This window comes from Ochotona princeps, unplaced genomic scaffold (assembly GCF_030435755.1).
Source record: "Ochotona princeps isolate mOchPri1 unplaced genomic scaffold, mOchPri1.hap1 HAP1_SCAFFOLD_121, whole genome shotgun sequence".
NCBI lineage: Eukaryota > Metazoa > Chordata > Mammalia > Lagomorpha > Ochotonidae > Ochotona > Ochotona princeps.
The window spans coordinates 415,085-426,864 of record NW_026696772.1 but is presented as its reverse complement, the minus strand read 5'-3'; the positions used below and the strand labels follow the sequence as shown (position 1 = coordinate 426,864).

The 11,780-nt window shown below is 55.6% G+C and overlaps 1 protein-coding gene across 3 annotated transcripts; it reads left to right on the top strand.

Annotated features, from left to right (window-relative positions):
- Positions 1–792: 792 nt before the first annotated feature.
- LOC101529179 (zinc finger protein 250) lies at positions 793–11,504 on the top strand. 3 transcript variants are annotated; one of them, XM_004580900.2, is made up of 5 exons: positions 793–831; positions 6,798–6,883; positions 7,102–7,228; positions 7,415–7,528; positions 10,117–11,504. In XM_004580900.2, the coding sequence occupies exons 2-5, from the start codon at positions 6,845–6,847 to the stop codon at positions 11,379–11,381; spliced, it is 1,545 nt and encodes a 514-aa protein (XP_004580957.2). In that variant the 5' UTR covers positions 793–831; positions 6,798–6,844; the 3' UTR covers positions 11,382–11,504. The 3 variants fall into 3 exon arrangements, with proteins under 3 accessions (XP_004580957.2, XP_058515427.1, XP_058515426.1); XM_058659444.1 differs by having other exon boundaries at positions 817–831; positions 7,087–7,228; XM_058659443.1 differs by lacking the exon at positions 793–831 and having other exon boundaries at positions 6,359–6,883; positions 7,087–7,228.
- The last annotated feature ends 276 nt before the right edge of the window (positions 11,505–11,780 follow it).

Below are 11,780 nucleotides of genomic sequence, written 5' to 3'. Positions count from 1 at the left end.
GTTCAACCCTGGCTGCTGGGGACACCTGGGAGAGCCAATCGATGGAAGAGTCTCTCCGTAAACCTGCCTTTCAAATGATTTAAATAAATGTTAACCGGCTGGGCCAGGCGGGCCGCTCACACCTCGGCTGCCCTGCCACTGCTGTGCCTCTGCGATGGTTCCTCACCAGAGCTCGAACCCCTGGCTGCACAGGGGGCGCTCCCTCTCTCTCCGACCGGCCCAGCCGGGCGGCCGCTCCCCGGCGGGTCAGCGACCCCGGGAATGCCGGACGCCTGTGGGTGGCCTTTAGCACCCGGGGACACCAAGGGGCCTCTCCGGTGCTCGGGGCGGGGAGCGCTTCGCGAGCCCCGCGGGGCCGGCTTCATTCCAGAACAGTCCGGGCGACCAAGACCGCCGCCGGCACGTCTGGCCTCGCGGAACCAACACCACGGCCTCGGGGCCATGGCGGCGGGGCGAGAGGTGCGGAAAGACAGCTGCTCCAAGCCGAGGGCGGCCGGAGCGGTCCTGCGCGGACACCGGAACTGTGGCGGGATCCCGGTGCTGCGGCGCAAGGCGTAGCGCGGCCTCTCTAGGCACTCGGAGGCCTTGGGCTCGGTGTCTCCGGAGCGCTGCCCAGCTGTCGATCACCGAGGAAGGCACCCTGCGCGCCAGGCGGTGCAGACGCCGGGCTGGCTGGCGTCGCGCCTCGGGATTGGTGGCCCGGGAGGAAGGGCGGGCCCTGAGGGGGCGTGCCTCCCGGCGATTGGCCGCTGCGCTCGCGGGGCGGGGCAGCCCCTTTGTCTGAGGGCGCTGCCCGCTCCCGGCCCTTCGCGCGACGCTGCGGCGTGGACGGTGAGTGCGCGTGGGCGGTGAGTGTGCGTGGGCGGTGAGTGGGCGCGTGGGCGGTCGGTGCCCTGTGCTCGCGCCGAGGCGGCGGAGGCGCGGGGGCCGGTGCGGGGCCCAGGCCTGTGCGTCGCTTTCCAGGGTGCCCGGCCCTCGCGTGGATGTCATCTTTCCGGGGTGCCCCTGACTTCTCGCGTAGACGTCATTTTTCCGGGGTGCCCCTGAATTCTCGCGTGGACGTGATCTTTCCGGGGTGCCCCTGAATTCTCGCGTGGACGTGATCTTTCCGGGGTGCCCGGCCCTCGCGTGGACGTCAGCTTCCCGGGGCGCCCCGGCCTTCTTGCCTCGTCTGTCCCCCTCCATGGTTTCCGCTGAGTGTGGCTGGCCTGGATGGGTTTTCCCCGTGGGCGCTGCCACGCTAGAGGGCTGCACCCCTGTGTGTCCTCTGAGGAGGGGCGGGCAGGCTGTCAGCTCGGCTGTAGGCAGATTCCTAAAGCTCTGAAATATCGGGAAACACTGTGTGTTGTCAGGTCCTCTGGTGTCCCGCTGCCCGTCCCACTGCCCGAGCCCAGCCTAGCTGCAGAGTGCAGCTTCTGGCTGGGTTACTCCGAGTGCCTCTTGCTGCTGAGAACTTTGGTCTGGTTTTGCTTTTGTTTTAGGTTATTTCCTAGGGAGACTCTGAGATAAAACTCCTGATTCTGAAGTGAATAGGTTTGACCAGTGGGCGGGGTCATGCCCGCTGTGACCCTGGTGGGTGCAGTCAGCATTTGCCCAGATGCCGTGATGGGACAGCCCATGAGGGGCTCCTCACACTTCCTGTGCCTTCCAGCCCTAACCCCGAGGTCCAGTACCCCTAAAGCACTCATTATGAGGCAGGATTTTTATTTGGGGGGGAAGATTTATTTATTTTTATTTGAGAGGCAAATTACAGAGAGAAGGAGATACAGAGAGAGACATCTTCCATCCGCTGGTTCACTCCACAAGTTGCCACAATGGCTAGAACTGAGCCGATCCGAAGCCAGGAGCCAGGAGCTTCTCCCAGGTCTCCCATGCAGTTGCAGGGTCCCAAGGCCTTTAGCCATCCTCCACTGCTTTCCCAGGCCACAAGCAGGGAGCTGGATGGGAAGTGGGGCCGCTGGGATTAGAACTGTCGCCCATACAGGAATCCTGGTGCATGTAATGTGAAGATTTAGCCACTGAACCATTGCGCCAGGGCCAGGTTTATTGTTTTTTGAAAAAACTTTGTATTATTTATGTTTTTTTAAAGATTTAATTATTTACTTGCAAACCAGTTAGAAAGAGAGATATCTTGCATATGCTGGTTAACTTCTCAGATGGCCACACGGCAGCCAGGAGTGGACAAGGCTGCAGTCAGGAGCCAGGAAGCCAGCCACATCTGCTGTGTGTACTTGGGACATCACTCGGGGCTTCCTGAGCACATTAGCAAAGAGGTGGATTGGAAATAGAACAGATGGGACTCAAACTTGCCCCATAAGGGATGCCAGCATTGTAGTTGGCCGCTCAGCCTTCTGTGCCTTAATGCCAGACCCAGGATTATAATTTTTTAAAAAACCCCATCCCTATCTTTTTCACCCGAGTGCCTGTGTTCCTGCAGAGTGGACCCTGAAATTAAGCCTCGGGGTTCTGCGGCCCGTTTCCACCCCCTGAACAGCTGTGTGCTTTCTTGTGGGTCTCTGGTTGAGACACACACCTGGACCTGTCAAAGACTATTTAGTGGCACTTTAAACTTCATTTTGTACATTTTTTTTAGCAGACTGCAACCATACTTTCACACACATTTTGCTTAGCAATATGGGAAGGTCCTCCCCAGCAGAGATCTGATAAGGCTTTCCTTTTCTGCTGCTGTAAGACTTGCCCCCAGGCCCTGCATGGTAGCCTAGCAGCTAAAGTCCTTGCCTTGAATGTGCCAGGATCCCATATGGGCACCGGTTCTAATCCCCGCAGCTCCACTTCCCATCCAGCTCCCTGCTTGTGGCCTGGGAAAGCAGTCAAGGACAGGACAAAGCCTTTGGCCCTGTACCGGCGTGGGAGACCCAGGAGAGGCTCCTGGCTCCTGGCTCCTGGCTTTGGATTGGTGCAGTTGTGGCCACTTGGGGAGTGAATCAACAGACAGAAGATCTTCCTCTCTGTCTCTCCTCCTCTCTGTACATCTGACTTTCCAATAAAAATTAAAAAAAAAAAAAAAGACAGCCCTCTCTCCAGTCTTCTTTAGAGGGAAATCGGGTGAGGTCCCTCTGTTGTTAAAGCCCACAGAGCCATCTTTTTCCCTGTCCTTGCCACATACAGTCCACATACTTGCCTTTGGAGTCTGTTCTCCATGTAATCTAATTGCATCCTCTGTGGATGGCTGCAGGATGATGCAGACCAAGCCTGGTCATCCAGAGTAGAATGTTGAGCTGACTCCAGGAGAGTCCTGTTTGAGGCTGTGGAGCTGCCCGCAGCCTTGGCCAGCAGTGTCAGCTCTGAGCACTGTCCTCTCACTAGCTATGGTAACTTCGTGCGCCCTACAGAGTATTTCATCTCCCGGGTTTACGGGATGAGGCAGGGCTCAGCCCCAGGCCCCTGTGACACACGTGCTGTTCTAGGGTTTGGAGTCATCGCTTACCATCTAAAGCTGTCTCTAGCCTGGACTTTCACACGCCATCCAGCAGCCCAAACCACGTGCTGAGTGTAGAACTGTTGGTGTCTGCTTGTGTCGCCATCCTTGCATCTGTGCAGGGAATCTACTGATGGGCCCAAGGCCCCGTGGCCTTTCTGACAGTGAGCAGCGGTCCCACCCTGCCTTGTGAGCAACAGGTACTGACCTTGGTGCTCTTCTGAAGATGCAAGCTATGACCTCATCATTTTCCTAATTTCGTTCATTTAGTTGGTAAGTGTTCAACTGTGGTCTCCACTGCTGGGCCCACATCTGGGCTACTGGCGCAGCAGGAAGCAATGATGTGAGAGCCGGTTGAGGCTGCTGGGGCAGAGGGAAGGGGCTGCAGGGTCTAAAGAAGATGGAGGGCTCCAGGGCAGCCTCCTAGGAGCTGGTGGAGAGCTGGGTCCTGAGGACAGTCGCTGCTTCCCATAAGGGAGGGGGGAAACTGGGGGACATGACACCTGCTGCCAGCTGTGGGAGTGGGGGCAGTGGGCAAGGATAAGGGTTGGACTGTGTGCCAGGTTCTAGGTGCACTTGGAAAATACTAGAGGAGTGAGAGATGAGAGAAGAGGGAGGAGAGGAGGGTTATGTGGTTTCCCAGACCAAGCTGGGGACAGGTCCCCAAGGGGGAAGTTGAGGGGTGGGATGGTGAGGGGCTGAAATGCTGTAAAAGCTTGAAGTGAAGATGTTGAGTCAGAGGAAGGTGCAAGAGCAGCTCCACAGCCTCAAACAGGACTCTCCTGGAGTCAGCTCACATTCTGCTCTGGGTGACCAGGCTTGGTCTGCATCATCCTGCAGCCATCCACAGAGGATGCACATGCATGGGGGGGCATACATGCATGGGGGTCTCAGAGGTCAAATTCACATTCGGACAAGGACAGGAGGCTCACATGGCCAGCTAAACAAGACGTGGAGGGGATGAGGAAGGCCTGGGAAGCCGTCCTCTCTGCCAGCAGTAGAGAGACGGTGACAGGATTGGCATGGCTCTGTCTTGCAGGATGCTGCAAGGACAGGAAACAGTGTTGCCTATGGAAGGGGTACTATAGAAAGAGCGTCCACTGGACATGGTGTTGTTCCTGGGAGAATGGACATTGAGAGACTCACAGGAAGGGTCAGTGTGTTGGGAGAGAAAGTGGGCGAGTGTCAGGGCCAGGGCAAGAGCAGAGCCAGTAGGCTTTGTTACTGTCACACTAAATCAAAAAGGATTGTTTGGCCTCCCTAACTGAGTTCCCACTGAACTGAAAGCACAATTTCTCAGTGTCTGCGTCTGGCTCCATATGTCCCTATGTCAGCAGCAGCTGGCTGGTTTGGTGACATTAGCCCTTGGTAACTGGGCTGGGAGGCCCCACTGCCATCTTTCAGCTTCCAGCCTTTCAGATTCAAAGGAATTATGGATTTGACTCGCTCCTTTAATCCTCCACCTTTGGAGCTCTGGTTAGAATTGTATTTCTCTTCCACAGTACGCATATGCATCTAGGGGACAGAATAGAGGCTGAACTGGCCTCTTGCCACACTCAACTCCTCTGTTCTTCTCCTGAGAAGCGGCTGTGGGTTTATTGGGAATGTTCCCGAGAGCTGTCTGAAATGTGAAGAGGACAGGCTTGTGATGGCTCCTACGTTGGGCCCCCAAGTCCTTTCCTCCAGCATCCCTGCATGGCCCTCCCTGTCACGATGCCCACTGAGCCCTCCAGCATCCCGACACTGCCCACTCCTGACACGGTGCCCGCTGAACCCTCCAGCATCCCGACATGGCCCTCCCTGGTCATGGTGCCTACTGAGCCCTCCAGCATCCCGACACTGCCCACTCCTGTCACAGTGCCCTCTGAGCCCTCCAGCATCCCGACATGGTCCTCCCTGGTCATGGTGCCCGCTGAGCCCTCCAGCATCCCGACACTGCCCACCCCAGTCACGGTGCCCGCTGAGCAAGTACACAGGGCTGTTGTATTCTGCTTTCCCCTCAGTGACCCAAGCCGTTGCTCACTGGCTGGTTTCCTGTTTCCCTGTTGCCTGGAGATCTCAACCCTCCAGGAGACTATGAACCCACTTTCTTTCTTTTTTTTTTTTTAAAGATTTATTTATTTTATGACAAAGTCAGATATACAGAGAGGAGGAGAGAGAGAGAGGAAGATCTTCCGTCCGATGATTCACTCCCCAAGTGAGCTGCAACAGCCGCTGCACGCCGATCCGAAGCCGGGAACCTGGAACCTCTTCCAGGTCTCCCACGCGGGTGCAGGGTCCCAATGCATTGGGCCGTCCTCGACTGCTTTCCCAGGCCACAAGCAGGGAGCTGGATGGGAAGCGGTGCTGCCAGGATTAGAACCGGTGCCCATATGGGATCGCGGGGCTTTCAAGGTGAGGACTTCAGCTGCTAGGCCACGCCGCCGGGCCTATGAACCCACTTTCTACGGAACAAACTAGGACAGTTCTCAGCACTCCTGCCTTGCCTGGTCATCTGGGTGTCAGATACCCAGCCTACCTTTGTCCTGGTTAAAAGCCAGCACCTGTCAGCCCCAGATGACCAAATCCCTGGGTCACGTGGACTCTGTTAAACACCAGGACTACCTGAATCTGCTCAGCCTGGGCGCTGAAGTTCCACAGGAGTAAGGACCTTGAACAGAACCACCAAGTGCCACCCTGGTTGCCAGGCCCCGTCTCCTTGAAACGGTGTTGGGAGGCATTTGGCCCAGTGTCAATGACAGCAACACATGGGTCCCTGGAGAACAGCTGTCCTTGTTCACAGGCAGGACATGGGCCCAGGTAAGCAGACCCTCACTGACTGTCCCCGCGACCCCAGAAGCTCTGGGTGAACCCTGTCTCTCTACCTGTTGCTCAGATTTCTTTCTTTTTTTTTTTTTTAAGATTTATTTTTATTGGAAAGGCAGATCAGATTGAGGGAGAGAAGGAGAGACAGAAAGATCTTCTGTCTGCTGGCTTACTCCCCAAGTGGCTGCAACGGCCAGAGCTGAGCCAATCCAAAGCCAGGAGACCTGGGAACTTCTGGGTTTCCTATGCAGGTACAGGGTCTCAAGGCTCTGCTTTCCCAGATCACAAGCAGAGCTAGATGGGAAATGGAGCAGCTGGGACACAAACTGGTGCCCATATGGGATCCTGGCATGTGCAAGGCGAGGATTCAGCCACTGAGCCATCGTGCTGGGCCTGCTCAGACTTCTTGGCCCTGCAGCCTGCACCCCCTAGTCACTTCAGCCCCGTTCGCTGACCTACACAGAGGACCAGGAACCCCTGGGCTCCTAGGAAATTGGGGTCTGTGGTAAGCAACACTGGACCCCTCATGTCCCCTTCCTCTTTCAACCCACAGGCTCCTCCAATTTCAGCCCTCAAAAGAAAGCTCCAGAAGACTGAATCATGGCAGCCGCCCAGCTCCTACCCCCATCAGGACTTGAGGTGAGCAGGGACCCTCACCGAAGCTCCTGTATGTCTTCCTGTGTCCAGAGCCCTGATGGCAACCTGGGCGTTGCTGTACCCCTTGAATTCCATGGCCCTTCCCCATCACCCTGGTGAGTCACAGGGTGTGCCAACTCCCCAGCCACCCGGCACAAACAGCTTCTTCTATCACAAGATTGAGACTCTGTCTTGGCTGTCAACAGCTCCTGTCCTTGCAGGCCCAGGTGACCTTCGATGACGTAGCCGTGCTGCTTTCTCAGGAGGAATGGAACCAGCTGGGCCCAGCTGAGAGAGGCCTCTACCGGAATGTGATGATGGAGACTTACGGGAATGTGGTTTCACTGGGTAAGACCTTGAGCAGGCCTCGTCTATGTGTGGGTTGGGATGAAGACCTCAGGCAAGCTGGTCCTGGAGGTGTCCCAATAGATGCCTCCTTGGAGCTCAGCTCTGGCAGGATGTTGATCCAATCAATCTTAATGTCCAAGTGCCCTGGTGAATTGTGTAAACAGGGACTTCCTTCCCCATGAACAGGAATCCCAGGATCCAAGCCCATTGTGATCTCCCAGCTGGAACGAGGGGAAGACCCCTGGGTCCTGGATGGAAATGAGGCAGAGAAGAGCACACACCCAGGAAATGACCATTCAGGTGAGCAGAGCTGCCCTCCTTCACTGAAGACCAGATGGGTCCTGGGCAGAGCTGTGGGCTGCTGACAGAACTGACTCCACGTGGTGCGACCCGATCCATCAGCCCTCACCCTTGAAAGGCATCCAAGGAAATGTGGCAGGTAGAGCTCAGTGCAAAGGATGGAAGGTGGGCGTGTGGGGCCAGGTGAGGACAAGACTGGGGCATACGGCAGGTAGAGCTCAGTGCAAAGGATGGAAGGTGGGCGTGTGGGGCCAGGTGAGGACAAGACTGGGACATACGGCAGGTAGAGCTCAGTGCAAAGGATGGAAGGTGGGCGTGTGGGGCCAGGTGAGGACAAGACTGGGGCATACGGCAGGTAGAGCTCAGTGCAAAGGATGGAAGGTGGGCGTGTGGGGCCAGGTGAGGACAAGACTGGGGCATACGGCAGGTCTTGGGAGGGTAGAATGTGTAGGTTTTGAGCATTATCTGATTGACTTAGAAAGGCGTAAAGCAGGGGCTGGTACTGCAGGGCTGCTTGCAAGTCAGAATGCCAGTTCAAATCCTGGCTGCCCACTTAAAATCCAGCTCGCTGCTAATGTGCTTGGAGAAGCAGTGGGTGGTAATCCAAGTGTTTGGGGCTCTGCTACCCATGTAAGAGACACCAAAGACATTCGAGGGTTAGGGTGAGGGTGAAGGGTTAGGGTGAGGGTGAGGGTCAGGGTTAGGGTGAGGGTTCGGGTACAGGTACGGGTTAGGGTTAGGGTGAGGGTTAGGGTTAAGGTGAGGGTGAGGGTTAGGGCTAGGGTGAGGGTTAGGGTGAGGGTTCGGGTTAAGGTGAGGGTGAGGGTTAGGGCTAGGGTGAGGGTTAGGGTTAGGGTTAGGGTTAGGGTTAGGGTTAGGGTTAGGGTTCAGCCTGATCCTCCCCAGCCATTGCAGCTATTTGGGTTGAGCTGGTAGCTGGAGAATCTCCTTCAGACAAGTAGATCTGAGATAAAGAAGGAACGAAGAAAGAGGCACAGAAGGGAGTTTATACTTGGGTCTCTGCCACCTTCGTGGCACACCTGAGCTAAGTCCCAGGTTCCTGGGTCAACCTTAACCCAACCCTGGTCTCCACCCGCTTAGCACTGTTGGACTGTCCTCGGGGCAGAGCTCCCCAGGGTCCCACAGGCCCAAGGCTCTCCCCTCAGGCTGCGGTTTGCATCCCTCCCATCTCTGAATTGGCTGTGTCCTTTGCAGCACTGCCCCCACCATCCTGCAAGACTGCTTGACTCTGCAGTGAGGGGACCAGAGGAGTGGCCTCCTCTGCCAGGTCTGATTTAGCACCCAGGGGGAGCAGCTCCACTGACATACTGAGCAGCTAGCTCTCGGGCGCTACTGTCCCTCGGAGCTCCACACATCCAGGACCCACAGGGTGCCCCTCACTCTAGCTGCGAGATTATATTGATGTCAGATGTGTGACAGCAATAACAGGAAAGGGAGAAACAGAAGCACAGTATTGTGTTTTATACCATATGTGTGGTATATATCACACCTGAAGAAATACTGGGACAAGTTGAAACTATAAAAACAATCATGATACTAAAGTTAGAAAGCAGGGCAGGGAAGGGGCAGCGGTCTGGTAGAGCAGTCAGGACACGGGGATCCCCACGTCCCAGATTGTGGTGCTCAAGTCCTGATTCCAGCTTCTTGCAGCGGAACCCGGGACAGCAGCAGTGATGGCTCAAATATTGGGAGACCTGGATTGAGTTATCAGCTGCTGGCTTCTGCCTGGCCAGGCCACAAGCATTTGGGGAATGAACCAGTAACACAAACATTGATCAAGATAGAATAAGAGGGCCTGGCGGCGTGGCCTAGTGGCTAAGGTCCTCGCCTTGAACGTGTCGGGATCCCATGTGGGCCCCGGTTCTAATCCCGGCAGCTCCACTTCCTCTCTGTCTCTCCTCCTCTCTGTGTATATCTGACTTTGTAATGAAAATAAAATAAATCTTAAAAAAAAAAAAGAATAAGAAACAAGAGAGACAGAGACTTAACTGTGTGAAGGACTTGGATGCTAATGTGGGGAATCAGAAGAGAAGGAATCAGAACAGACTGAAGTTCTGCACCACACCGTGGGTGTGGTGCTGGGCGTGCCCTGCTGTTGTGTGCCCCACATACTCTGCCTGAGAATGGCCTCAGATGGGTTTGCAGGTTTCTCTGTGACGTGCCTGCCAGCCTTGGCTGCTTCCTGTTTGGAAACATTGTCTTCTGACTCCAGTGATTGCTCTTGTCCTGTTCGTATCCACACGCACGTACGCTGTGCCTTCATCAGCAAAGCCAGTGTCAGGGCTGCACTCTGCGGGTTTTTAAAGAATACGTGAAAGGCAATGAGTCCTTCCATCTACTGGTTTGCTCCTTAAATGGACTTAACTGCCAGACCTGAAGCCAGGAGCCGCAAGCTTCATCCGGGTCTCCCACTCAGGTGATAGGGGCTCAAGTAGTCGATGCCTTTTGGCAGAGAGCTGGACTAGAAGAGGAGGAGTTATAAGAGGTTGTGATCTGATGCACCACCATACTGGCCCCATTGGGCAGTTTGGGGCAGTGTTAACATTTTCACTCTCGATTTGTTTCAGAATGTGGGACTAAAGAGCAGAAGCAAAATACAGAGTTGAATCTGACTGTGGTGGGAACCGATCAAGGACCTAATAAGACAGTCTGCCCAAACTCTGATGGCCACCGTAATGGTCAGGTGTCGAAGCAAAGCAAGGCAGTCACTCAGCACCCAGCAGCTCCGAGTGGAGAGAAACCCTACATATGCATCGAGTGTGGGAAGTGCTTCAGCCGGAGCTCCCACCTCCTTCAGCATCAGCGAATCCACACTGGCGAGAAACCCTATGTGTGTGGGGTGTGTGGGAAGGCCTTTAGTCAAAGCTCCGTCCTCAGTAAGCACAGAAGGATCCACACGGGGGAGAAGCCCTATGAGTGTAACGAGTGTGGAAAAGCCTTCCGGGTGAGCTCGGATCTCGCTCAGCATCACAAGATACACACGGGAGAGAAGCCTCACGAGTGCCTCGAGTGTCGGAAGGCCTTCACTCAGCTCTCACATCTCATCCAGCACCAGCGGATCCACACGGGGGAGCGGCCGTATGTGTGTCCACTGTGTGGGAAGGCCTTCAACCACAGCACCGTGCTGCGCAGCCACCAGCGTGTGCACACCGGGGAGAAGCCCCACAGGTGCAGTGAGTGTGGGAAAACCTTCAGTGTGAAGCGGACCTTGCTGCAACACCAGAGGACCCACACCGGGGAGAAGCCCTACACGTGCAGCGAGTGCGGCAAGGCCTTCAGTGACCGCTCGGTGCTCATCCAGCACCACAACGTACACACCGGGGAGAAGCCCTACGAGTGCAGCGAGTGCGGCAAGGCCTTCAGCCACCGCTCCACCTTGATGAACCATGAGCGGATCCACACGGAGGAGAAGCCGTACGCATGCTATGAGTGTGGGAAGGCCTTTGTTCAGCACTCGCATCTCATCCAGCACCAGCGGGTGCACACTGGGGAGAAGCCTTACGTGTGTGGCGAGTGTGGCCATGCCTTCAGCGCACGCCGCTCCCTGGTCCAGCACGAGAGGATCCACACAGGTGAGAAGCCTTTCCAGTGCACGGAGTGCGGCAAGGCCTTCAGCCTGAAGGCGACTCTCATTGTGCACCTGAGGACCCACACGGGCGAAAAGCCCTACGAGTGCAACCGCTGTGGCAAGGCCTTCAGCCAGTACTCGGTGCTCATCCAGCACCAGCGCATCCACACGGGCGAGAAGCCCTACGAGTGTGCAGAGTGCGGCCGCGCCTTCAACCAGCACGGGCACCTCATCCAGCACCAGAAGGTCCACAGGAAGCTCTGACCCACAGCAGGCAGCTTTCACCCCAGGCGGTTCTGGGGGTCCCCATCGCCGGGTTAGCTCCAGAGAGCACACAGGACATGCTCTCCTCACCCCAACGATCACAGCTGTGAGGACCTTGGTAAAGATGCCATAGCAGTGTGTTTGAAGTAAGTAGGGCACATGAAGGTACCAGAACCATTGTCCCAACACACATTCCAAATAAAGTTGGTTTTTTTGTTTTTGTTGTTGTTGTTGTTAAGGCACTTCATGTCTTTCCTGAATCTAATTGGGTCTTTTTCTTTTTTTTTTTTGAAAGATTTATTTATTTTTATTGGAAAGTCAGATACACAGAGGAGGAGAGACAGAGGAAAATCTTCCGTCCAATGATTCACTCCCCAAATGACCGCAATGGCCAGAGAT

Bases quoted from the DNA above. Each gene is read 5' to 3' on its own strand.
- LOC101529179 (XM_058659444.1), top strand. From the start codon at position 6,845: ATGGCAGCCGCCCAGCTCCTACCCCCATCAGGACTTGAG. The intron at 6,884-7,086 runs GTGAGCAGGGAC...GGCTGTCAACAG, and splicing joins TACCCCCATCAGGACTTGAG to CTCCTGTCCTTGCAGGCCCA. The intron at 7,529-10,116 runs GTGAGCAGAGCT...GATTTGTTTCAG, and splicing joins CCCAGGAAATGACCATTCAG to AATGTGGGACTAAAGAGCAG.